Below are 27,300 nucleotides of genomic sequence, written 5' to 3' on the forward strand. Positions count from 1 at the left end.
CATTTTCGAAACTTTTGAATTCTTGCTCATTATTATTGTGCCGTGCAAAGTCAGCCAATCAATGACTATGTTTGGTATAATTGTTGTGGTTCGCTTCATCGTAGTGTAGTCGACTAGTCCATGGCCAAAGGTTTCCATTTTGTGCAGTATTCAATATAAACACGTTGAGCTCAACGATGGTGACGATCGTCTAGAGTTAGCTTCATGTACTATTCCAAGTAGCAGCAATTCCTCTGATACAATTAGATAGATCATCATGCTGAACATTCACTCTCGCTTGAAGACATCATGCCTGAATTTTATGAAGGAAGGTATTCCACCTCTGCGCAAAGTGGAGGAAGAAACTTTGAGGCAACTGCTCAAGGTAAAGAGACAATCTGGCGAGTTCAGAGTGGTGGCCGACCCAATTGAGCAGGTAGGTGCCAATCTACTTAGCCTCGCAATATGCGTAGCCTGGATTACTTCTGAGAGCTTGTTACACCCAGAAGAGACGATGGACTGCAAACTACAGTTAGGGCAAGTGAAATTCGGATCAAATTTGCACTTTCAGAGCCACGGAACGAATTTGATGGCCCCGAGCGCCCGGAACGGCGAATGCCACGGAGCCTTTGGTCATTGGTCCGGATTTTAGTTGCCACGACTATAACAATGTGCAGGTCTCGTTCACCGTTCTGGCAATGAGAAAGTACACGTGTCTGTGGGTTGGCACTTGTGTGTGTGTGTGTGTGTGTGTGTGTGTGTGTGGTGTGTGTGTGTGTGTGTGTGTGTGTGCGTGCGTGCGTGAGTGCATGTGAATAGTGGCGGCCAATTCTTCAGCCTTGCAAGCTGGTGAATGGTGCAATCCCAGCACAAGTTGCTATGGCTTCTGCTGTGGAGTCGCTATCATCGCCAAAATGGTGTGTGTGCGTGTGTGCGTGTGTGGTGTGTGTGTGTGTGTGTGTGTGTGTGTGTGTGTGTGTGTGTGTGTGTGTGTGTGTGTGTGTGTAACTGTGTACGTATTTGTCTGACCGGATGCTTGTGTGTATGTATGTATGTATGTATGTGGTGGACGTATCGGTGTGCAGCGGTTCAATCTTCAGCCAAAAAAGCATGGCAGCTGTACTGTACAGGATAAGCTGGCAGCTCACTTGCAATCACTGGACTACTTGAACTGCTCCGATGTAAGGCTCTGTGTGTTCTGTCCTTCTCTCATCTTCCCTGGTCATACTCATAGTGTTTCATTCTTAATAAAAGTACAAGTGCATGTATAATAACTCAGATGGTGAGCCAAGGAAAAAAAGTGCAACATGGAAATTGTGGGCACAAGTTATGCGATCACAATCTGGTTTAGTTGGTGGACTCGATCACATAACTTGTGCCCACAATTTCCATGTCACATGTATAATACATAAATGAGGGTCCCTGGTTCGAGTCCTGGCGGTGACAGTCAAATTTTTCTTCAGACTGTTCCCGTTTGCATCTTCCCCTCAAACTAATAATAAAAAATTAATAATACTCGGATTTCAGAATTTTTAGGTGCTCAATATTTTCGGTATGAAGGCAAAAGGCCAGGTAAGGTGAACAGAATTTTTAGGTATGAAACAGATGCACCGAAAGTACCGAAAAATAAGTACACAGAAAATTTGTGAAATTACAGTAACCATAAATATAAAGAGGGAAGGTGAGACAATAGCAGTGAAGTGAGAGCTAAGTGCAACGGTGGGTGAAAAACTAATAATTATAACGCTAAAACTGTGTAGTGAGACAAACAAACATGCTGTGCACCTACGAAAACAATTTTAACGCAACTACATGTTTCTTCTGCTTACAAAGATCAGGCTTATGCAAACGAATGTATATTTAATCATTGTTCAGCATGGTTACTCTTCAGTCACGACTTTCCACTGATGAATGTGACAAGAAAATTGCCGTTTTTCTTCACTTGTTGTCTCACCCTAAGTGTCTGCAGGTGTATGATGATTTTAGTTTTTCTGTTCTTTGTCGTGCACGGTATGCTAGTCAGTTGAAAGTACTTGAGGCTGTTTGTATTCGTTTGCATAAGCCTGATCTTTGTAAGCAGAAGAAACATGTAGTTGCGTTAAAATTGTTTTCGTAGGTGCACAGCATGTTTGTTTGTCTCACTACACAGTTTTAGCGTTATAATTATTAGTTTTTCACCCACCGTTGCACTTAGCTCTCACTTCACTGCTATTGTCTCACCTTCCCTCTTTCTATTTTGGCACTGTATTTTGTTCTCGTAACCATAAATATCTTCAGGTTTTAAAGGAGGCGTCCGGTGAAAAATGAACATCTCAGGGTCCGTAGAGTTTTGGGCACTGAGTCGAATGCTCCTTGTCCGAGGAAGCCGCTGCGGTCCATCGTTTGTCAGATACCGGTATTCCCAGTCGAACGCGAGCGCACGTTCTCCCTCATCCGGTGGTGATGTCACAGCATGCAGCTAGGTAGCCGCACAGTTATCTTATGTGCAAACTGGCCACTGTTCGGAGTGCATGCTTTGGGGGAACGGTTTGTTGTAGCCTCTTCGGACCGCGACCATTTGAGGAGTTCATGGGAGATTCCATCTGCACCTGCCGCCTTCTTTGGCTTTAGGCGACGGATGTGTTAAGCAATGGCGGTGGGAGTAGTGCGAAAAGAGGGTAGTGCTGGGAGTTTGTGAGATGCGATACCAGGAAGAGACCGTGCAGGATTTTCCGGTGTTGCAAAGCTGATGAATTGGCGATTTAGAGCATTGGCAATCTGGGTAGGGTCAGACTAGGGGTGGATGCAATAATGGATGAGGGGTTAGTGCTAATGGAGGACACATACTGGCGGTGAGCCTCTCTAGATACGATTCGTGCTCTGTTTCGTTCGCACTTGTAATGCTCATGATTGCCAGGAGTAGGATACTTCCTATACAAGCTGTAGGCATCTCGTTTCCTTTTTAACTGAGCTTTAACAGCACTTGTCAGCCATGGAGGACTTGGTGTACGCCGTCTTGGGGCTGAAGAGCGCGACCGGGTGAGTAGGAAAGCGGAGCATAGACCATGAACCGGGCATGAAGGATGTCATAAAATGCTGGAGCAGTACGGTTTGGATCTCCAAGCTTCAACTGGAGGGCAGCATGCCAGTTGACATTAGCAATGGATTCATTTAGAGCAACTAGGTGAGTGGGGAGAATGGAGGAGATGTCAAACTGACTGAAGTCAGGTATCTGGAAGGAATGGGAGGGCAGTGTAGTGTCGGGTGCAGGTGGTGGTTCGGTACATGTCGGGATGCACAAACGGCCGAGAACAATTGAGTGGTCCGACTGACCGAGAGGGGCTGAGTGGCGCGGATCGCAGATGCTGGCTGTTGTGTCAGTGATCATCAGGTCCAGGGCAGCTTCATTGCCTTGGTGGGAGCGGTGGGTTGAGAATGTGACGTGTTGCTGCAAGGAAAACATGTCAAGAAGATAAGATGGTGGCCTGCAGTGTCTGTTGTTGTTCCATACCAGGTGGAACATTTAGCATTGAAATCTCCCATGATGAGGGCTGGCGAGCCAGGGGTCTGTATTTGAGTCAAGCAACTTTGAAATGAGGTGAAGAAGTTATCTATCACTGACGGGTCGGTGGACGGTGGACGGTAGACAGCCGCGATTTGGATGGGCTGCTGGCGCGTGGGGCAAGCAGAGGTTGCAGTGGATGGCGATATCTCTGCCCAGGTAGCTTTGAATTGCGGACTGCATTCTCTCTACTTCTTCCTTCAGTTGGGCAACTTCTACTTGCAAGGAGACAATGGTGTCTGTCTTGCTCGTTCGAAGACATTCTATTTCTGAAGCCATACCGTAGATAGTCTTGTTAAGCAACTGGAAAGTGGAGAGCAGGTCGCTTGCCATTTGGCCTGGTGACTTCCGTATTCCTAGTCCTTCCTTGCGAAGGACAACAACCAAGTCTTGTCGGCCCATGGTCTCCGGGTTGGTCAGTCCTGTAGCTCGGGCAACTGTGAGCAGCACCTCGTATGTTAGCAGAGCTAAGTCCATATCTTCGTTAGTCACCATATTGAGCCATACATTAACACTAGCACAAATCAGTGTAGGTACGGTCCTGCCGAAGGCAGCTACACCGGCGAAACAAACTCAACCGCGGAGCGGAAAAACTTGCTGTTTTGTTGTTACATCCGAGGTTGTTATATTCGCAGGTTGACTGTACGTATACACCTGGCACACAAACTCGTCTCCTTGAGTACACAAAGTCAGTGAAGGTACACGCAGCCGGGTCTTGAATTTAGTTTCCATTAAATAGTTCAGCCTCATTTGTGCTGTAACGACGAGTCCGCAATTGGCAAGTGACAAAACAGCGAACATATCCCGGGCCTAAAACTTTCAGATCCCGTGGTGCTGTGAGCTTTTAATCGAAGGATTGTGACCGTCATTCTAAGAGGCTGCACTGTTGTTCAATCAAGCAGCGTCCGAAATAGACGGTGTTTGTACCAAAAATCACTATGTGGTAGTCTGGTGGAGTCCAAGCGAGTCAGTATCGAGCAACTTTTTCACTCACATCACTCTTCTACATGTACATGTTGCCGGCTCTGCTTTCCAGAGGCCGGATAATCGCACCGGCTTCGTCTGCAACAGCTGCTCCTTCTTCGTTTGTCACTATTGCTTCACGCACTTCTTTCGCCCTAGCTTCATCTTGTGACGTAGCAGGGGTTTGACGTGGTCACATGCCGTCAAGCCCCCCCCCCCCCCCCCAGATTTTTCGTATCGAAATACCTCTAATACCCTCTGCCGCAGAAACGTGGGACAAACACCATTCGCCTCAGCGCCTCAGACTCTACGTCCCTGAAATTTTCGTTTTTCACAGGACTGTCACTTGAAATTTACTTTTTGTGTCAGACCAGCTTCGATAATAATTATTATTTGAGCCGTCAGATGAGAAAACAGACCTTATCACAAAAAAGTCATATTTTGTTTGTGGTACTACAGTCGTCCCTCTCTAATCCGGCACTTGTTTATCCAGCACCCTTGCAAACCAGCACACTTTCTGGCCAAACCGATTTTTTCAGTTCATTTTCTACGCTTTAATCCGGCACTTGAATTCCGCCTCCAGCAGCGATTTTCTGCAACAAATCACTCAAACTGTACATAATTCGATTTTCTAATCCAGCAGTTGTACATCACATACCGTCAGGGAGCACTGCAACATACACAACACATGTAACATACACTTGGGAATATCTTATGCCAGTGCATAGGATATTCCCAAGTGTATGTTAAAGACATGCATTCCACAAAGTACTTGGATTGACACAGAAAATCTCTGCGTTTTGACGTACGACACAAACATGTATGTTAACAGGTGGGCCGGGTTGGAGGGCAGGATTTGATAATCCAGCACCCTTGTTTATCCAGCAGAAAATGCCGTTGCAAAAGGTGCCGGATTAGAGAGGGACGACTGTATCTGATTGCCAGGAGCACCAGGAATCGTATGCAGAAAACTAGAGTTGATTTGGACCAGGGAAAGCAAAGTTATAGCCTCGACAGTAGGAGATTACAAATTGCACCTCAATTTTGGGTGCAATACCAACAATTGTTTCACCTACTTTGGATAATATTTTCTGTTTCCTTTGACCGATTTCCACAAACTTGGGCTTTCTGGAAAGCTCTGGCGACAAGCAACCCGTTGGGCCCAAATCCGATAGCAAATAAAGCACAGCCCCAGCGCAACAAGCTGCAGACATCGCTTCAGCGCTAGACTTGCGCCGTCACACGAAAATCGCTCGCCATTTCCATCTCCATTATCCCAGGACGCCCAATTTTTTTCGTGAAGATGCAGTGAGAGCTTCCAAGACGTCTGAGCCTGTTGCCGAGATCGTAGATCGCTTGAAAAGGGGGAAACCCCAGGTCTGGAGCGTTTGACTCGCGTGTAGAAATGCAAAGTGCCGTGACGTATCTTGCAGGCTTCGCATCTCGGGAACGCAGCATCGTGCCGCGATCGCGCTTGCTGCATTGGATTCCTTGCAGTTTTCTCTTCGATTTACATACTTGGATTGTCCCAAAAGACCGATATTTGACTCAAATACGACGGTTTGTAGCTTGGTTGTCCAGACGCACCAGTGGGTAAACTCGCCAACTTTCAAGTGCACTTTTCTGCACTGTACAGTTTTTGCGATAAGTTCTGTTTTCTCTTCTGACGGCTCATTTGTATTGCTGCTTTTATCTTTCCCATGCAAGATGGTGGTCACCAGGAGGAAGCCGCTGGCGTGCCGACTGGGCAAAGAGTTCCTCAGTAGCCAGATCCAGGATGTGGCGATTAATGGCCTGCGCATGCAGCCGCTGGCGCAGGGTGCTCGGCGGCGAGTCGTGGTGGACTTCTCCTCGCCCAACATTGCCAAGGAGCTGCACGTGGGCCACCTGCGCTCCACCGTCATTGGCGACAGTCTCGCGCACATTCTCGAGTTCTGCGGTCACGATGTGCTGCGGTGAGTGCCAGTAGGCTATGCATTAGGTGCTTCCCCGTGATGCCTTAAGGGTCACGAGGTGCTGCGGTGAGTGCTAACGTTAGTACTACTAACTACTAGTATATGCTATGCATTTATGATTAGGGGCTTCCCCGTGATGCCTTAAACCCCTTTCTCGAGTTCTGCATTATAGGGTCTGGGCATTGTGTGCTTCATCCCCATCCCCACGCAGACATGACGAACTCAGCCGGCATCCTCTTAAAAACTCCGCTCGGGCGGGTGCATACACTGCCGCATCATCAGCAAACTATGATTCTGTCGGCCGCTGGCTGGTGAGCCAGGATTTCGCTGTTCAGTCCCCCCGGCCAGCCAGTGGTCGTGACCGTGTCTATTGCTCAGCACTGTGACCAATGGCTGCACTGGGTGTTAGCAGGATGAGCTGTGGAATATGTGTGAGCCTGTGGTCACTAGTTCTGTGAAACTTCAGTGTATAAACGTACCTCCCAGAAACGTAACGATCAGAACTGTGTAGCCGAGGTACTGTACTATCTAAGGTAAAATGACTGGAAAGGGATATGCTGTGTCTTCGAAAAGCACTCTATATATCCAATGCAAAGAAAGGGAAAGTATGCTCTACCCAGGGTACGTTGTACCCACTGCAGTTTCACTGTGTCTCTGTTGTATTCTCTGGCTGCACGCTTTCTCCTGTACAGGCAAAATCATGTGGGGGACTGGGGAACGCAATTCGGAATGCTCATCACTCTTCTGCTGGAGAAACACCCGGAGCTTCGTGACTGTGATAGCGCGTCGAAACTGAACATCACACTGCAAGAGCTGCAGAGTAACTACCAGGTATGTGCTGCTGTTAACCGGGAACCCGTGGCCTAGCACGAGGGAAGCATGGCTGCAGCGAATGGGATTTTCGGTCTTTGACCACTTTGGTGGGTCTGATCTACTCGCCTCCCACCTCTTTAGGAGCTGCATTTCTGCCTTGATCCTTGTGGGTGGTGGCGTTCCTACGGATGCGGAAAATTCGGCCTCCAGCCGAGTCTCACGCGGACTATGATTTTTTTAATGTGCTGCTGAGTGCCATCCAACTGTATGTATAAGCGAGAGTACAACGAGTGTGCAACTCCAACTGCCTGCACAGCCTCTCTATACAGTGCTGTGAGGGCAGAGCTTCACATCATGTGACATGGTTCTGAAGGCTACACTGGCAACAGTGCAAAGTGATCATGCAGAGTTCAACGCAGGGTTCTGTACAACCCTGTGTCTATCATGCACAGGGTGCAATATAACGTGTACGAGTTTGTCACGTGATGTGAAATTTTTCCGGCGCAAACCCCAGACGCCGGAGTTGCACACTCTTGGGGGTCATGTAGCAGTTACTCTTGGCAGGGTTCTCGCCAGAGCGACGTAGCCGGGCGCTGCGCCCTCCTTCACTTGTTGACTACCCCCTCAAAATGAACGTGCCACCCTTCAGAGTTCAATCGCCACCTTTTTTATATGCATGATGAGGACACATCCTGTGGAGTGTAGTAGCACAGCATTGTATGAGTCATTGCCCCCCCCCCCCCCCCCGTAATCTTCACTCACCTCTGTGAAAAAAATTCACGGAACGAAAAAGCCTCATTTGTGCTGTAACAACGAGTCCGCAATTGGCAAGAAAAAGCTTATTTTGACCCTCTCCCACCCACCCACCCCCTTGAATGAAAAATATATTGTCTTGACAGCTGGAAAGGATTGATGTTTCAGCTTTCAATATCTTTCGAAATGGAACTCTCCTCGAGCCACCCACCCATAAATGAAACTTTTCGTTTCGTGTAAAAGATCGATAATTATGGACGGCCGCCAGCATCCATAAGGTTCACGGTGTTGTGTCCCGTAACGTGAGTATAGTTGTGTATTCTGTGTGTGAGCCAGGTAGGCCCAGACAGATTCTGCTCCGCTCGCCTCGATATTTTGCCGCAAAATGTTGCTGCGAAGTCTTCGATATTTTGCCGAGCCTGGCACAAGAAACTCGATATTTTGCTCCATTTTGCTCCGCAAAATGTGTATTTTATCCACTTCCCGTACAATCCCGCACAATGTTTCATAAAAATCGCAGGGTCGGTTTCTCAACACGGGTTTCCGTGCACGTGTCCCTGAGTTCTTCTAAAATCATGTCGATCCACAGTGAGTCCCGGTAATATTTCGGTGACATGATCTCGTCCTTGGCAGTGTATCCTGCTGAACGGGTAAGAAACAAGGAAATCCAAGTATCATGCATTGATTTTGCCGGCAATTTCCACTCTTTCAATTCTTCGATATTATGCCGAAAGAATTGCCAGCAGGATCTGTCTGGGCCTAGAGCCAGGCTCGGTGAAGCCTGTGTTCAATGTCATGACATCACCCATGGTCTGCTCCACCACTTGAAAAGTGCAGAAGTTGTGTCGAGTCTATGCTACATGTACTTTAGATTTTACAATTGAGAACGGGTTTATTCACGAAGCCCAATGGCAAACCAAATTCGGCAATAAGTAGAACACTCGATTGAAGTGTAAGATTGAACTCTAAAGCTTGACAAGAAACCGCTACCCTTTGTTGAGTCAATGCTACTTCTCTCGTCTCTGCTACGCTGCAGGCTGCGAAGGAACGCTTCGATTCGTGCGAGCAGTTCAAGAAGGACTCCCTGGCTGCCGTGGTGCGTCTGCAGGACAAGCAGCAGCTGGAGCTGCACCTGTGGAACAAGATCTGCGACGTGTCTCGCGACGGTAAGTCCTGTGCCTTCATCACCACAACTAGTACAGTTAGTATCACCTATATATAGCGTTGGTGTTTGATTTTGAGCATTTTATCACTATAAGCGATATATTACTATGACCGATACTGCATGCAATGTATGCGAGTGGGGTGTCAAACGACTCAGCGCGCCTTGCACATACGCACTACATACATGTACATGTACATGTAGCTGGCTGTAGCTCCTGACACACAAAATCAGCATTTCCTCACGATGGAGGCATATTTTGGCAACTTGTACGAGCAAAACTCGCCAAACAACACTCACTGGACAAGTTCTTCACGAAGAAGTAACACCCTGTTCTCCTCTGACATCGCTTGATTTTACATCAATCATTATAACCGATGCAAGGTCTTTTGCAATATGAATTTGATCACTATAGACGATTATTACCATATGCGATAACTGTGTATACTTAGTTATGGCAAATGAAAATGAATTTGAGAAATTGATCACTATATCCGGTATATTACTATCCGCCAACCTTATAGGCGATACGGACTGTATGTGTCGGGCGGGTTCTGTGGTAGGTTCATGTTCCCGCCCGAAAAATGGGTACTATTGATAGTATCCCATTTGGGGTAAAAAGCCGGGGGTTCTCAATAGTACCCCATCTTTTCGGGCGGGGACATGTACCTACCACAGAACCCGCCCGGCACATACTACTACCACACTCGTCGACGGTGCGGGGGAATGCTGTGCGAAAGTGAACACTGGCAAACCTACGCCAGTACTTGTCACTGGGTATTCGTTTTACAAGTATTTTTACTTCAATAACGCTGCGTCGCCGGGAAAGGGAAATGGGAGAGCATGAGAAAGACAGTAGTAGAGACCACTGAGACCATGAGAAAGACATAATTGGATGCTTCACTTGAGCTCTTTGTTAGTGTTCATGAGTAACATGCGTACCGGTATCTACTGGCTAGGCCCAGACAGATCCTGCCGGCAATTCTTTCGGCAAAATATCGAAGAATTGAAAGAGCGGAAATTGCCGGCAAAATGGGAGCAAAATATCGAGATGTTGGGTAAAATCGATGCCTGATACTTGGATTTCCTTGTTTCTTACTGGTTCAGCAGAACACACTGCCCAGGACGAGATCATGTCACCGAAATATCACTGGGATTCACTGTGGATCAACATGATTTTGGAAGAACTCAGGGACACGTGCGTGGAAACCTGTGTTGAGAAACCGACCCTGCGATTTTTATGAAACGTTGTACGGGATTGTCCGGGAAGTGGATAAAATACAGGTTTTTCCGGGGCAAAATGGAGCAAAATATCGAGTTTCTTCTGCCAGGCTCGGCAAAATATTGAAGATTTCGCAGCAACATTTTTGCGGCAAAATATCGAGGCGAGCGGAGCAGAATCTGTCTGGGCCTACTACTGGCAGTCCAACAGGCCGAGAGAGAATTGTGTGTGGCGGAAACTACCATATTTAGCAGCGGAGCAAGACCAGTATCTTCCCTGTGTTCTTCCCTGCTGCCTCTTCCTGGTTTTGGAATATCTCATAATGTTCTCCTCCGGCACTGCTTTGTTGCTTGTGCTCATGCTTCCATCCAGCTTACAATGATATCTACCGGCGGCTAGGCGTGTCGACCACGGAACGAGGGGAGTCGTTCTACGCTCCGTTCATTCCAGACATGCTCAAGCACTTGGAAAGTCAAGGTAGGTTGGGCTTGACTAAATCAGAAGGCATTACTTGAAGTATAAATTATTACAACATATTTAGTTGTCGACTCTATTAGCTTTATTATAGCAATCAGCAGAATCAGCGAAGCCAACATTGGACGTAGTAATCAACAAGAATAAAATATGGATAATAAAATTTCCTAACCAGTTTTCTAGAGACATTCATCAGGGAAATACGTCCGCTTCGCTGATTCTGCTGATTGCTATAATAAAGTTATTGTCTCCGCGCCGCCTACTCTATCTGGTGTTTGGCGGTTTCCTGTTTGTCAGGTTTCTCGGTTTAGAAAACAAAAGTCTATCCCCTGTCTGGTTTTGTTTGGGCTTTCTGAGCCTTTCTCACTGTCTCACTTTCATGATCTTTTTGCTTAGCGCGACCGATATGTCAATTTTGTTTTTTTTAATTCTGGTGTGCACGTGTGGGTGTGGGTGCGGGTTCGTGCATGCACGCATGCAGGGGCCATAACCGCGGACGACTTTGGCCGTCGCATCGTTCTCTTGCCGGGCTTCAAGGTGCCTCTGATCCTGGTGAAGTCTGACGGCGGGTACACGTACGCGGCCACCGACATGGCGGCGATCTGGCATCGCATCAACGTCGTCAAGGCAGACTGGCTGGTCTATGTTGTAGACAGTGGACAGGTTGGTTGGTCTACACACTGAATGGGGGACAATGTAATCGTGTAGAGCGGTTGTAGAGAGGTGTTACGTATCTGGGATTGGAATCGGTCTATTGACCTGCAGAGTAATAATATCAATGGCGGCCATCTTGTGGAACAGAGTACTCGTTGGAAACAGGAAAATTAATAGAATCGATGCTGAAAATGGCATGCTCTTGATATGATGTGAGGTGATGTTATATCTCCATGCATTCTCTTACACAACACCGAAGTCGGACAATAACTTTCCGAATTGTGAGCCACTCGAGACGAACCTTTTCCTTGTGTGGTATTGTGTGTTGCTCCTTACGTGGGAGCTCGCCTGTTTCCTGCCAGCTTGCATTCTCAGTTGACTGACTCGCCACTGCCACCCAGAGCACACAACAAGTCCATAGAAACCACTTAGGGAGCAACACACTTATTCCTCAAGTATCGCCAATGTCGCTGCAACCTCTTCTTCACAATGTCAAGGGTGTAATAATGATAAAATACTACTGCCACAGCTTCGCGTACTGACTTGGTGTACAATAGTATGCACATAGTATGCACATACTGGAAAACTGGAAAAATTCGGTGGAGATTTATTTTCAGTAACTTCAGGACGGGTAATTTGACCTAAAATAAAACGTAACCTAAAATTCGACCATGCCAGGCCACACAGTGTGCAAAATTCATTTTTCGATCTGGAAACCTGGCTTACCAAAATTTAAACGCTACCGAAAATTCCCGGGCTGCAGTATAGTAGCCAGTGTTCCTCTTCTGTTCCATTCGAATGCTTAGGTATACATTTTAGAGTAAGTAGTCTTCTATGATCATGTGTGATGATGATGGTGCACCGAGCGGTGCGGTGTGTTGATATTATTTTGTGACTTATCTGCTGTTCTCCGGTGTGGTGCAGTCGCTGCACTTCAAGTCGATCTTTGCCGCGGCGCGCCGGTTTGGCATCTGTCCGGACACAGTTCGCCTGGACCACGTGGCGTTTGGCCTTGTCACGGGAGCGGACGGGTGAGTTCTACGAGTTGCTGTTGTGTCCTGGCTTTGGTTTTTCAATCAACTCAATCTACGGACAGAACTGTTTCGTCCTTTGTGGACTCATCAGCGCAGCACAGAAAATGAGGCCGAACCTGATAGCAATGAAAAATAAATTTTCCAAAGCCAGATTTAAACCAGGCCCGAATCAACAAAGTTTCGAAAAAGTTGACTGCTCCCCACACTGGAGCTCGCGCTTTTCCTGCCGACTTGAATTCGCTAACTCACTACTGCCATCCAGAGCACAAGTGAAGTCAAGTCGGCGGGAAAAGCACGAGCTCCAGTGCTGGAAGAAACCAACTTTATTATTCCCGTAGCTATGCAGAAGACGTTACTTCAGTAACGTCTGGCGCTAGCCAGGGTCCACACAGCTTTAATTTGGTGTTTGTTTGTTTGTTTGTTTGTGTCACGGCTGGAGCTATCTTGTATCTGTCCCGTATCTGTCCCGTATCTGTGACTACAAAGGCTCTACAGGATTGTACATAATAGCTGTCCACAATATTTGCGGGCTCCTGTATCTGTCCCGCACCGTACCAATATTCGTCGTATTATGTATACGACTCCCTGATGTAGAGGGAGATTTGGAAAGAAATAGGGAGACGAGGAGGAAATTAAATTAGAATACACGCCGAATAGGTGATAGGATGCGTCAGCATAAACATACTTTGGAAGAGAGATCCCGTCGTCTCCAAAATAAGCGTGAACGAGCGATTCAGCGCCGGTCACAGGAAACGTCGGAAGAGAGATCCCGTCGACTCCAGAACGCCCGTGATCGGCAGAGTCCGCCGGTCCCAGGCAACGTCAGGACAGACATCCCGTTGAGTCCAGAACGCCCGTGATCGGCAGAGTCTAAGCCGGTCCCAGGAAACGTCAGGACAGACATCCCGTCGAGTCCAGAACGCCCGTGATCGGCATAGTCAGCGCCGGTCCCAGTAAACGTCAGGACAGACATCCCGTCGACGCGCAGAAAACCTAAATCTGCAGCCTCTTTTGCCGTCGGACAGGATACGTATTTTAGGAGACTGTAAAGTTATGTAATGTCCAAATTTCGACGTGAGCAGCAGGTCACTCGCGTTGATTTTTCGACGTGCGAGCCAAATAACACGAACTGAACTTTCGCGTCGCAGACATCCCGTCAACGCCCAGAAAAACTAAATCTGCAGCCTCTTTTGCCGTCGGACAGGTTACGTATTTTAGGAGACTGTAAAGTTATGTAATGTGCTCCACAGGCAACCATGCATTCGGCGGCGTCATTGGCTCAACAGGTCAATGTACATGTACATGTATTACTACAAAAAGGCCAGAAAATCCAATTACTGTATTAAAATCAACTAATTTTCGCTGGCGATTTAATTTCGCTGATTTCGCCGCTTGGTACCAACCGGCCAAAGTAAATCGCAGGCCAAAGTTTGTCATATAGGCAAATGATGCATGATTGAGCAATGGATGCATGTGAGAGCAAAAATACCAATCGATTTCAAATTTGACGTGAAATTGCGCGTCACGTCGGAATTAACGTGCATCTTAACCTCTCTACTAGAGAGGTTTCTATTTCTCATCGGCCAAAATTTGTTGATTTACAGTATAAGGAGATAAAAGAAAAGAAGGAGCAAACCAAAAGTAGATGATTATTCGAGAAATAACAATCCGCAATAAATTCTGCAAATACTTTTGCCTAACTCATAATGTTCAAACCGATTGAAACGTTTTTGCAATACAGTGATGTGGCCAATCAACGGAAAAAGACATTTCCATCAGTTCTTATAACATGTACGATGAGCTAGTCAAACAAGCATAAAAGCATAGCGTAGGGCCCTGAGCTTCCAAGCTCTCTCGTTTTGAAGTATATTTATGGCCGAAGTCGCTACCACTGTTTCGTTAAGTTCCGAAAGTATTGGTTATTCTAGCTCTTACTGTAAATGATGACACATTGTACAAAATTTATTTTAAAAATTTCGCCACCGCTGCATGGGGGCAAACTAAGTACTAAAGAGCTGAGGAGATCTTCGCTTACTTATGGTACTGTAGTATGTGACATACACAACCATTCTACAGTTGTGTTTGTGTGTGTGTGTGTGAGAGAGAGAGAGAGACAGACAGACAGACAGACAGACAGACAGACAGAGAGACAGAGAGACAGAGAGAGAGACAGAGAGAGAGACAGAGAGAGAGACAGAGAGAGAGAGAGAGAGAGAGAGAGAGAGAGAGAGAGAGAGAGAGAGAGAGAGAGAGAGAGAGAGAGAGAGAGAGAGAGAGAGAGAGAGAGTAGAAGATTGGAAAGCTGGATACATATACTTCGAAGTACACAACACTAGAGACTTTTGTGAGTGTTCACATGTTTGTGTGTTCCCCTCTCTCTCTCTCTCTCTCTCTCTCTCTCTCTCTCTCTCTCTCTCTCTCTCTCTCTCTTTCTCTCTTTCTCTTTCTCTTTGCAACATGCGCAGGAAACGCATCAAGACTCGATCTGGTGACAGCGTAAAGCTGGCGGAGCTGCTGGATGAAGCACAGCAGCGAGCATACGCCGTCATCGCTGATCGGACAGACTTTCCGGTGAGGGGAGAAGAAGAGACTGTAGTAGTCTGCTTTGCTTAGCCATCAACTCTAGCCGACCTCGATATGGCTAATTTCCCTGCAGTGGTCGTGATGTGCATGGGAACATTGCTGTGTTAATGATATCCGTGTTGACACCAGCTGCAGTAATGCTGCCTCCCAACCTTTGTTATGTGAGGCCCAGTTCAGATAGAGGAAAACTACTCCAAGGCGTCTTTGGTGCCTGTATCAATTAGTTTGCTGTGTGGGCTATGTCTTTGGAAAAATAAGTGTTGGGAAACTTTTAATAATCGTTTGAAAGTCAGTTGAAAAAAAAGTTTCCTTTCAAGTCTGACTCATTCAGCTTGGTTGTGTTTGTGTGTGGCTTATCACAGAGCGAGGAAGCCAAGCTGTCGGTGCGTGATTCCATTGCGTACGCCTGCATTCGCTATGCCGATCTTCGTCTGCCGTCGAATTTAAATTATGCCTTCGATTTTGATTCTGTAAGTCCGTGTGTGTGGGGGGGGGGGGGAGGGGGAGTTGTTTGTGCGATAAATTCGTTACTGTCTATTGCTGCTTCTCCTAGGATCAGCAGCTGCCTGATGGGGAAATTCAGTGTTCAGACCAGGGGCCCAGCCAGGGCTGGAACCTGAGGGGTGCCAAAAATACAATGGCAATTTTCTTTTTACATGTTTATCATAGCTACACCGTCAAATTCAAATACCATTCTGGCAAAACCTGAAGGGTACGCGAGCACCTATCCCCTCCAGTGTGCACTGTGGTTCCGTTCAGGGCTCGCCTATCTTTTTAGGCATGCTAACCAGACAGGGATCTTCAGCTCAGTAAACGGTGGGGTGCTCCCGTGGTCCTTTTATGGTACTGTGTCTGCCCGTGGTGTGTGCACCCGTACCGTGTTCTCCTGTGCTGTATTCACCTGTGCTATATTCACCTGTACTGCGTTCTCCTGTGCTGTGTTCTGTGCTGTGTTTACCTGTGCTGTATTCACCTTTACTGCGTTCCCCTGTGCTGCGTTCTCCTGTGCTGTGTTCATCTGTGCTGTGTTCATCTGTTGTGCTGTGTTCATCTGTTGTGCTGTGTTCATCTGTTGTGCTGTGTTCATCTGTTGTGCTGTGTTCATCTGTGCTGTATACATCTGTTGTGCTGTGTTCTCCTGTGTACCCGTAGATGTTGGATATGCACGGTGACACTGCCGTCTATATGATGTACATGTTAGCCAGACTAAGGTAAGACACCTCAACTCTGTCTTTAAGTCCTAGTAGTTACTGTAAAAGCCATTATTCTAACGAGGCGCATATATAACAATTTCCCAAACGTGACTAGTTTACATGTACCAAAGGGAACGATTCTCACTCATTCTCAACGCTCAATAGGACAGTATATGTATCGAGTTCTGTATAACGATTTCTATTTTAACGACAGATTTCTCCTCGTTAACTCGTTAGAGTTAGCACTTCGTTATATATATGGCTTTTATAGTACTCTCTTCAAGTTCGTTGTCTTTGCTTTGCTTTCTCACTGTTGTACCATGGAAAATAAGTATGGGGACAAAGATAGTAGGTCGTTAACGACTTATGGTCAGTCTCTTTATTTTTTCTGTTGCTACTCTATGGCAGTTGAAATCTTGTGTCGTGCGTACAGTTGGTCACTTATTTGTCGTACTCGGGTTTTCGTTGGCATGATGTGCTTTCCTGCACAGGAGTATCAACTTGAAGGTGAACATGACTGACGAGGAGGTTGCCGCGGAAGCAAGCAAACAAGCACCAGACCTGGAGCACCCACTGGAGCAGGAGCTGGCATCGGTCATCCTAGGCTTTCCCCACGTAAGTTCTCTCTCTCTCTCTCTCTCTCTCTCTCTCTCTCTGTCTTGTCTTGGTGTATGGCCTTGTTTGGCTGTGAACAGGTGAATGGGATGTTTAATACTGGGTGGCATACTAGTGCTGACAATGTGAATGGAGGGGACGGGGTGCTCGTACTGAAGGGATGGGGCACGTTCTCGTTTCACATCGATAGTTGTTTGTTGATGTTCATTAATTTTTAATTCCCGTAGCTATGCAGAAGACGTTACTTCAGTAACGTCTGGCGCTAGCCAGGGTCCACACAGCTTTAATTTGGTATTTGTTTGTGTGTTTGTTTGTTTGTTTGTGTCACGCCTGGCGCTATCCCGTATCTGACGGCAAAAAATCATAGGGATGTTATAAATTTTTCAATTCTCCTATTTTTTCAGGCATATCCTGGGATTCGAACCCGCACTATCGCCCTACATGCATTTCCCCATACACTTCGCATTCATACCCATTCTTCCAAGTTGCTTCACGTTATGATCTTGCGTTTGAAAGCCCTATTTGAATATTGCGGGCAGCTGTATGTGGCCAGCTGTGTTTGATGGTACGGTACGGGAGACGGTGTCGTATTACCCTCGATCGTACCTGTCCCGTACCTATCCCTACCGTACCGTACCATCAAAGACGGCTGGCCACAATGCATATTCAAATAGGGCTTTCAAATGCAAGATCATAATGTGAAGCAACTTGGAAGAATTAGTATGTATGCGAAGTGTATCGGGGGATGCATGCAGGGCGCGATAGTGCGGGTTCGCATCCCAGGTTATGTCTTAAAAAAAGGGATTTTTTTTAAGACCGGGGGATGCATGCAGGGCGCGATAGTGCGGGTTCGAATCCCAGGTTATGTCTTAAAAAAAAAGGAATTTTTAAAGAATTTATAACATCCCTATGCTTTTTTTGTCTAGGTCATCAAGGCAAAAAAGCATAGCGTAGGGCCCTGAGCTTCCAAGCTCTCTCGTTCGTACGGAAAACGGGACCTTGACCAAATAGTATAAAGGCGAACAATGGCGGAACTTGACAGAAATCCTCTTCGGCCTTGTCCACTATAGTGCGTTTCAAAAGTATATACCTCTAGACTTTTCCGAATAATTCGAATTTGGTTTGAGCTTTTTGAGAAATTTCTTCGGGGTATTGCTCAGGCAGCTTCCTCAATTTTTCTCGTGTAAATTTCTAAGCAATTGGATAACAAAGGCCCAATTTCGGAAATTTTATGCACAAAGTGATCACAGATTCTATGTGGTATAGATGCTGGCCTAACGTTTTTTTGAAACCAGAGGCCTTCACTGTTGAAACGCACTATAGTTGTGCAGCATGTGCTGTACTAACGTGTTACCTCCAAGCACTCTGCACCGTCAGTGTGCTATTATTAGCAGCAGCAGCCCATGCCATGGATCGGCGTGTTGCCTCTGCTTGTCGCCCGCATGTGTACAAATAAACGTTTGTGTATCCCTGGATACAGCATGCTATGGGCTAAAACTACATTGTATCTTAGTGGATCCTGCATTAAGCCAGGCGTTAAGCCTTGGATACTGTAAGTGTACAAATTTTCGCCTCATTCGAATTTCGGCCTCCCAGGGGTAAAACCCATTCGGCCGCATCAAATATTCGGCCTGTACTGCTGCCACCTGTGTAGTGCCCTGTCACATTGAACCTTGCAAAACAAAATTTCGGCCGCAGCAAATTTTCGGCCAAACATGACCAGGGCGAAAATAGCCGAAAATAAATATGCACCGAATATTTGACTTACAGTATGCTGAACTGTGAAGCTGGGCTATAACAGTACAGTGCTGTCGTGTTCCGAAGAACTGAGGGGTCAGCCTCGTAGCCTACGTAATATAATACCAAGAGTACATAAACCAGAGTGTGCAACTGTGCATATCAGATCTGAAATAGCGCAGTTCGTGCACTACGTCACCCTGATGAGGTCAGCCAAGCCGCGACTTGCGTACAGCTCAAATTTTCGTGTTTCACAGCAGGGGAAATCAGCCTAGTTTGCATGATTTTAGACGTCCTGTTTTAGGATTTCGGTGTTTTGTGTGACTAGTCGACTGCATGAGCTGCGTACATCCACTGGCAAGTAAATTCACCAGGCTATCCGTATCAAAAACCGAAATCAGGACCAACTCAGTGACCTGCACCACCGTGACTGGTTACACAACTTTTCACCGTACCTATGGCTTACCATGCCGTCAGAAATGACGTAGTGCACGAATTACGCTCCCGCAGGAACCATCCCGAGTTGCACACTCTGGTTTATGTACTCTTGATAATACTAATATTATGTAGCCCCTTCTTATCTTCATGTACTATGCACAGTTGAGTCATCGTGTATACATTGGTATGCTGTGCTTGGTGAAATCCTAGCCTGGTCGTTCCTCGGCGCCCGACAGTACTGTACAGATGTGTGTGTCCCTGGGGGGGGGGGGGGTAAGTTGTTACACTGGCGGTTCACTGTAATGTCGAATTGCGCTGGGTTCCTGAATTAAAGACAACCTGCTGAGATGTTGCCGTCTCCTCAGCTTTCGCCAGGATTTCCTTCGTTGAGCCGATCGCAGTTATGAACTGGTCACGCAAGGCCCTGTCGAGATAAGCTTCAAACTTGCAGTCCATGGCTGCCCGTTTCAATCGAGCCGCGAACATGATCGCAGACTCGCCCTCCTTCTGCAGGGTTTTCTGAAATTGATAGGTGGCAGCAACTACACTGATCTTGGGCTTGAAATAATCACAGAGGAGCTTCAGTAGCTCTTCGAACTTCTTCTCCCCTGGTTTATCTGGGAGGCACGAATTCTTCAACGTGGAATAAACCTGCCCGCATAATTGACTTATCAGCACGGCACGCTTTTTCTTGTCTGCCGCTGCCTGTACTGTCTCGGTTGCATCGTCCGCAACTTGGCCAATGTCATTAGCCGGAAAATGAAAATGGAGTCTCCCTGCACACTCGTCGAAATACCCGGTTTCGAAAATTTCTAATCTGGAGTCGCGTCCTGCCATCTTCGTCGCCACCTGTTATGTCTGGCCTTACGCCAGTAGACTATTCTCCAGCTGAGAGTGCCGGTGGTGCGTTAGGCCGGTGTGTCCAGCTGAGAGTGCCGGTGGTGCGTTAGGCCGGTGTGTCCAGCTGAGAGTGCCGGTGGTGCGTTAGGCTGTGTGTCCAGCTGAGAGTGCCGGTGGTGCGTTAGGCTGTGTGTCCAGCTGAGAGTGCCGGTGGTGCGTTAGGCTGTGTGTCCAGCTGAGAGTGCCGGTGGCGCGTTAGGCCGTGTGTCCAGATATTTTCATCCTTTCTACAAGAAGGGCTACAAGAATGACAGACATTAGAGAGGTTAGGATGCACGTTATTTCCGACGTGACGCGCAATTTCACGTCGAATTTGGCGTAAAACTCCGAATTTCGACGTCAGCTGCGGGTCACTCGCGTTGTTTTTCGACGCGCGAGCAGTAACTCGAGCTGAACTTTCGCGTCACGTCAGAATTAACGTGCAGCTTAACCTCTCTAATAACACAAGCATAGAATAGTTCTAGCCATTCATTCACTCCACTTTCACTGAGACCTCGAAAGGTCGAAACAGCGCTGTACGGAGGAAATTTTATTGTCAGTACAGTACTGTTAGGCGCTGCATCTGCCGCTAGGGTTTACCGGGTGTTAGCGGCCGTCGTGAGTTCCCTTCGGGAACGGACACGATAATTTACTTTATTGTCAGTACTGTACTGCTAGGCGCTGCATCTGCCGCTAGGGTTTACCGGGTGTTAGCGGCCGTCGTGAGTTCCCTTCGGGAACGGACACGATAATTTACTTTATTGTCAGTACTGTACTGCTACGCGCTGCATCTGCCGCTAGGGTTTACCGGGTGTTAGCGGCCGTCGTGAGTTCCCTTCGGGAACGGACACGATAATTTACTTTTTTGTCATTACAATACTGTACAGTATCTACAACTTGGAGTCATGTTGCGGGTGTGGTGAGGTCGGCCAGAGAGCGCATGTGCTGGAGGTAGAATTGCTTTATTAATAAAACAAATGAAAGTTTTTTTCTTCTTTTGTTTGAGCCGTTGGTGGATTGCTTGTGGTGGTGTACCGTGTTGTGCACAGATGATGGAGGAGCAGGTTTCGTTGAAGCTGGCGCCGCACCACATCTGCATGTACCTGGGCGAGCTGTCGCGCGCCTTCACCGCCTTCTACATGCAGTGCTACGTGGTAGACTCCGACCCGGCCACCAAGGAGGTGCTGCGAGTGCACATGAGCCGCGTGGTGCTCTGCAAGGCTGCCGGCGACACCATGCGCAAGTGCCTGGCGCTGCTTGGCGTGCGGCCGCAGCAGGGCCGCATGTGAACAACAGGGCATGGTGACGATGGCAAGCAACGACACATGTTGAGTCCGACGAACCCCTGGCCGCATGTGAAGAAGAAAGGACAGGGCGCATATGGTACGGCAGACAAGCCCTGCTGTATAACCCATGCTCGTTGGCACGGTTTGCTGCTCAGGCGGACCGAGAGTGCTGTAAACATCATCACATGTCTGCAATTTGCTTTACTGCTTCCCAATCCATACCCCACATGTGTGTGTGTGTGTGAGTGTGTAGAACAGCACCCCCATATTGGGGTTTGCTACATCAATTCCACATCACGTGACTACCCCAGGCAGTCACCCAAGACTTTATAAGTCATCTCGTTTGAAACGCACGGCGCTGCCAGTCTGGATTCTGAGCACGGGCCAACTGCAGCACGGGATTGGAGAGCTGGACTCGCAATGCAACCATTGTTCGCTGCGTTCCGCACAAGATGATGCGAGAGGAGCAGGGCGTGCAACTACGTGAGAATCACACCTAGGGTGGACTACAGGCATGCTCCTGCCTACGCCATCATGTGTGTCTTCTTTTCGGATTTAAATAGCAGATATTTATCTCTTGGCGTTCTGGGTGGTGTTGCGCATGCCTAGCCTACATGTACACACGCATCATGGCGTACTCGGCTACTGTCATTCGTCATGCTGTTTCTGTGTATGTAGACGAATGCGTGCTCTGTGCTCGTGCTGCCCATCGGCTTCTCCACTGCTGCGCACGTGCCGACCCAGACTTGCAGAACGTCTGTGACCTGTATCACATGATTCACATCGCATGAGACTCTGCCATCGCCGATCCATGGTGGAGAGTCTGCACGTCATTGCTGCACCCACTTGGGGTTTGTGTAGGCCCACACTTGGACAAACAGCCCACTTCTTGAGAATTGGTTGTGCTTCCCTTCCTGCACCAAAATAATTGTGATCATCGTGCTTAATAATTATATGAAGCTGATATCAAAATAATAGATTGCCTACAAAATGCTTTGAAGTACATGCACTTAGTAGTGTGAAGGGCATCCTTATCTTGTATGCTTGTATTATTTCATTGAGCAGCGCTGCAGGCCTACTACTACTTACTACACTATGTCTGCCACTGCTACTACCGGTAGTAGTACTAGTAGGTTCCAACATTAATAGCAAGGCACTTTGGGACCGAGTCGTGAATGGTTTTTAAAATTATTTCAAAGTCATACACCACACATCCAGCAGCTTTGAAGTCTCTGCCGCAGTGTTTGAATTAAAAAAATGCCTGAACTTCCCGTGGAGTTTGAATGAAAGAATTCTCCCAGCAAAACATGCTGCTGGCACACTTTGTACTACATACAAGCAAAACGCACGCGGTGGGTTGGTGGGGAGCTAGGGTGCCACGAATTAGCAAAGCAGCATGCAGTGAGGTGTCTTTGACATCCTGACAAGCGGCTACAAGGACACAATCCAACCATGGAAGCGCAACCGACAAACACAGAGCGCCGTGCGAATCTTGTCAAAAGTTGTTTCTACCAAATTTGTTGTCATTTAAATAGCAGAGTACAATTGAAAAAAGCGATGTACAGCTGGTATCGAAGTAATTCATTGCATCTGCGATATGCCAGCAGCAGGTACAGTTAAAATTAATTCATTTGAAGCACTACATATACTGAAGAACGAGAATTCATGCTGTGAAAGGGGGAAAATAGTCAAAATATACCAAACATAAGGATACAGCTTTTTGATACGAAAAGGGAGTACGCAGCACTGTGACAGTGGACTGCAACAGCAGCTCCTACTCAATGGCTATCAATGTACACGGGGAGATGGAAACATCGGCAAAATGCAGACGTGCAATGCTTTCATACGTTGATAACTGCGACAAATATAATAATGTGAGAGGGGGGGAGGGGTCATGTGCAGTGGGCCTATGTACAGAGGGGTCTGTCTATGTGAAGGGTTTGCGAGGGTGACAGATCTAGAACACCATGTAGCGCAGGAACAAGAGCATTACGACGAGGATCAGTGCCATCGCCGCCCACATGGCGTACTTGGAGCGCAGGTTTAAATAGGCAGCATCCTTGCGGAAGATCTGCGACTGGGAGGACAGCTCCTGCGCTTTGGACGCTAGCGCTGAAACAGAAACACGAAACAACACAAGCGAGCCACGGGAGATGAAGGCAGCTGATCCCAAATACGCTTAAGGAATGGAGAAAAAGGGACAGTCTTGCAGCAATGTACGAAGAAAACCGGCATGCATCATGTGCTAACACTTGTACTACTTCATCATAACTGCCTTTGAGTTGAGTTACCCAAGAGGATATTGTTACACCTCCAGCTACACTGGTGCTATTCGAGCAAGACATGCACACCCGTCGAGAGAAAGAGAGAGAGAGAGAGAGAGAGAGAGACGGAGAGAGAGACAGAGAGAGAGAGAGAGAGAGAGAGAGAGAGAGAGAGAGAGAGAGAGAGAGAGAGAGAGAGAGAGAGAGAGAGAGAGAGAGAGAGACACACACACACACACACACACACACACACAGACAGAGATAAAGAGAGACAGATGACAATGAAGTTGCAACGCAATAAATACTGAATGGCTAAAGACAGTGCACCAAACATGTTTAGGGTTTTACGTCGGGCCCTAGACGACGGCTACTTTGGCCAACCGGACAACAAAGAAGTTGAGGCCAAAGGGAGTGATTTATTTTCTTGCGCATGCTTGTATGTATGAAGTGACGTAATAGGAGTCAGGCCGCTACACATGCACGAATATATACAAGTGCACTGGTCATTCGTACGAGAGCAGAAACAACAGCAGCAGCAGTAGCAGCTTAACTTACATGTCATATGCTCTCCGCGCTGCAGTACATCGTCGATGTTTTGCACCATGATGCGCTGCACATCCACTAGCTCGTCATTCAGCTTCTTCACGCCGCTCCGATGCGCCCGCGAGTCCACGTACGGTTTCTTGAGTCTCTGCAGGGCAGTGGCTGCGTGGCAGCATAGAAACCAAGCAGAACAACGCACACGTGTATGAAAAGTTCAGTGTGTGATTTATACCAGTCCAAAACCTGGGCACAACGCACATGGCAGACACATGCAGAAAGTCTCAATAGTGTACAATACAAGCCACAACATGGCGTTGGTTACCCTAGATTGAGTGCCTGGTATGATGGCCAGTTTTGCATGTGTAGTGTTGGCGGTGGCCGTTCGGGTACGGACTGTGCACGGTCCACACCCAACCCGTGCTCTCCAGCTGCCGGCAAGCAACCGGGATGGCATACTAGTACTGTATGTGCATGGGCCATTACGCACATCCACAGGCCATGCAGAACTGCTACTGCATTGATGAGCCAATGCAGCACCGCCACCACCACCACCATCAACAGGAGTACGGTCAATGCGTGATGAGTCGGCAACCAAACCGACCACTCACCGAACTCGATGAAGGCGTACGGCCGCTGCGCGCTGGCGACCTGTGTGCTGTGCATGTTGGAAAACTCCTCGCGCAGCTCCTCCAGGTAGCTGAACGCCATGCGCTTCGAGAACGTTTTCTCGCACAGCGCCATGTAGCACACATTGTCCGCTACAATGTAGCTGCAGAGGGCACACAGCACATCGGGTAGCACAGTGCACGTGTCAGACAAGATGGGGTGCTTCAGTGTCCGAGCATAACCAACATATATGATGATGTACAGCAGTGCTGTGAAATCTGGTCAAATCAAAGACAGTCGACTCCACTTATAACGAACTCGCATATAGCGAATTGTGTGATATAGCGAACCGTTACCCATGTCCCAGTTTGAACCCACAGTGAAAGAGCATTTCTGTTACCTGGTATAACGAACTTCAGCTATAAAGAACTAATGCTCATGCGCAATGGTGTTCGTTACAGTATATCAGTAGTCGACTGTACTTCAAGCGTGTTCTATTCCTGGCATTCCTGAAAACAATTGTGTTATGAAGTGATGACTAGGACCATTGATTGTGTGCAAGGTGATAATGGCCACTATCAGACACCGTTATACTGGCTGAGGTTCAATGAATGTGTTCATTCATGAGCCAAGCTGTCTTTTTCATCAAGGATGAAATCCTGCTTACTGGAATAAAATTTCTCCGTCATCCACGGTGGAGGGTGACGCTGCATTGGATCCCAGCTTGCGGAACAGTTGTTTTGCTTTATTCTGGTACTCGGTCATGTCACTGCGTCCAGTCTTGAGTCGATGGATTCGAACACAATGAAAGTTGGAAATATAGGCTCAGAATAGAGAGTAATGGACAAAGAAAGAAAGTGTTCTCTCTGACTTACCTCTTCCGCTTCCTGGACGCTGCCTGATAGCAGGAGGCCATCAGAGGCTCGAGCTATGAGCGTCAACAGGACCATCCTTGGCCTTCGAGGTGAGTTCAGAGCACAAATACTGTGTTCTTGTTCAATCTAATAAATTCGCTGGATACTTTTTTACACTTGACGACGTCGAGGTCGACTGGATCACGATCGTGCACCGGGTTTTTTGTACGTGTCCCTACGTGGCAAAAAAACGGCCCCTTTGTGCAAAATTTAAAACCATAATTATTATCGGCATAGATCTACGTCATCTCTGAGGTTTTCCTAGATCCATGGATGCCATGATCAGATGATTGCCCATGTCATGAATCCATGCAGCATGATTCATGAATCATCCACACTGCGTTGATCTACTAACTATACTGTCAAGAGTTCATAACCCCCAAGAGTTCATAACCCCAGGGGGTTATGAACTCTTGGTACTGTCCAGTGCCTTTACACACTTGTACTAAGTTGTAGTGTCCAGGAGTATTGGTCAAGACGAGTCGACAATCATTATCTCGACGTCTCAAGTCGTCAAGAGCATGACACAAGTCATCACCTCTCCCCCCTCCAGAGTTTGGTACATGGTGCGGCTTGAACAGCCCAATGGTACATGTTATTGGCAGTGTTACCTGTAACCTGGTGACCATTGTGCTCTTAGCCTTAGCATAGTTGAATACCTGTCACTTACTGAACTTGAACCCAGCATTAGCAGTCACCCTGCCAGTGGAAGGAATAGGGAGGTTTATTATTATTATTATTATTCTCGTATCCGTCCCGAATGGGACTCACGACGGCAGAATTAACCGTGAGCATGTGTGTGTGAGAGTGGGAGAACGAAATGAAAAAGAAAAGAAGTCTTGTAATAAGGTCAAATTTAAGAAGAGCAGTACTAGACTAAATGGCTGAGCAGATGTTACTCCATTGTTTTCTGTCGCGGGCATAGGTGCCGAGATCACGAAGGCAGCTGGGCTTAAAAATGCAGATAGGTGTGAGGCGGACGTCTCGCTGGAGACTTGTGGTGAGGCAAGAGCGGGGTGCACCTATTCGAAAGGGCTGACTGGTAGCATATGTACAGAAAGCAGTGAGAGCAACATTCGCAGGGATGTCACTTGGCTGGCGTAATATATGTCCTAATAGCTTCCACCTGTCCCGCTTGGCCATTTCAGATACAGAGCACTGGCCAGTAACAGCATATAAATCTGCATTCGAGATGACATCTGGGTAGGTAATTCCAAGGGTACACCGCAGCTGTTTCCTATGAAACACATCTAGGCGCTTTTCTTGTGCACGGGACAGGCCATGGCAAGCAAGGTTGTAGGTCAAGATTGGTAGAACGAAAGTGTTGTATAAACGAATTTTGATGGGTGTAGAAAGCAGGTTGTGTTTGAACCATAACTTCAGAGTGTCTCCAAATGCTCTTGCGGCCAAGCCAATACGGCGCGTTACGTCCTCCCCGGAGCCGTATAGCGAGCCGAGTGTCTTCACCTGTCGCCAAGCTTCTTTACCACGAGTTGTGCCGACCTTTCTAGATGTTGTAGAGGTGGCATCTCCCAAAGTGGGTTCCAGGTAAATACGGATCCACTCAGTCTTACTGGTATTGACGGTAAGACCCCATTCGGAGAAGACGCCTGTCATCGGCGTAAGCTGTTTCTTCAGGTAGAATGTTGTCTGCTGATGGTCGGGCTGGCAGTCGGTCACGTACCATTCGTA

The 27,300-nt window shown here is 47.5% G+C and overlaps 2 protein-coding genes across 2 annotated transcripts; one reads left to right on the forward strand and one right to left on the reverse strand.

The window, feature by feature from the left end:
* Positions 1–22: 22 nt before the first annotated feature.
* LOC135812072 (arginine--tRNA ligase, cytoplasmic-like) lies at positions 23–22,547 on the forward strand. The gene is made up of 13 exons (XM_065325404.1): positions 23–415; positions 1,065–1,160; positions 6,191–6,438; positions 7,131–7,269; positions 9,041–9,170; positions 10,761–10,865; positions 11,344–11,525; positions 12,441–12,547; positions 15,016–15,121; positions 15,496–15,603; positions 16,286–16,344; positions 16,818–16,941; positions 21,045–22,547. Exons 1-13 carry the CDS (start codon positions 257–259, stop codon positions 21,282–21,284), a joined length of 1,803 nt encoding a protein of 600 aa, XP_065181476.1. The 5' UTR covers positions 23–256; the 3' UTR covers positions 21,285–22,547.
* Positions 22,548–22,771: 224 nt separating this feature from the next.
* On the reverse strand, positions 22,772–25,755 carry LOC135812082 (vesicle-trafficking protein SEC22b-like). Its single transcript, XM_065325413.1, has 5 exons — positions 25,570–25,755; positions 25,362–25,474; positions 24,697–24,857; positions 24,101–24,250; positions 22,772–23,393 (listed from the first exon to the last, which is right to left on the reverse strand). Exons 1-5 carry the CDS (start codon positions 25,642–25,644, stop codon positions 23,239–23,241), a joined length of 654 nt encoding a protein of 217 aa, XP_065181485.1. The 5' UTR covers positions 25,645–25,755; the 3' UTR covers positions 22,772–23,238.
* Between the last annotated feature and the right edge of the window lie 1,545 nt (positions 25,756–27,300).

This window comes from Sycon ciliatum, chromosome 1 (genome assembly GCF_964019385.1).
Source record: "Sycon ciliatum chromosome 1, ocSycCili1.1, whole genome shotgun sequence".
NCBI lineage: Eukaryota > Metazoa > Porifera > Calcarea > Leucosolenida > Sycettidae > Sycon > Sycon ciliatum.

Bases quoted from the DNA above. Each gene is read 5' to 3' on its own strand.
- LOC135812072 (XM_065325404.1), top strand. From the start codon at position 257: ATGCTGAACATTCACTCTCGCTTGAAGACATCATGCCTGAATTTTATG. The intron at 15,604-16,285 runs GTAAGTCCGTGT...GTGTACCCGTAG, and splicing joins ATGCCTTCGATTTTGATTCT to ATGTTGGATATGCACGGTGA. The intron at 16,345-16,817 runs GTAAGACACCTC...TTTCCTGCACAG, and splicing joins TACATGTTAGCCAGACTAAG to GAGTATCAACTTGAAGGTGA.
- LOC135812082 (XM_065325413.1), bottom strand. From the start codon at position 25,644: ATGGTCCTGTTGACGCTCATAGCTCGAGCCTCTGATGGCCTCCTGCTA. The intron at 24,251-24,696 runs GTGAGTGGTCGG...GCTGCCACGCAG, and splicing joins GTACGCCTTCATCGAGTTCG to CCACTGCCCTGCAGAGACTC. The intron at 23,394-24,100 runs GTAAGTTAAGCT...TTTCTGTTTCAG, and splicing joins GCGCGGAGAGCATATGACAT to CGCTAGCGTCCAAAGCGCAG.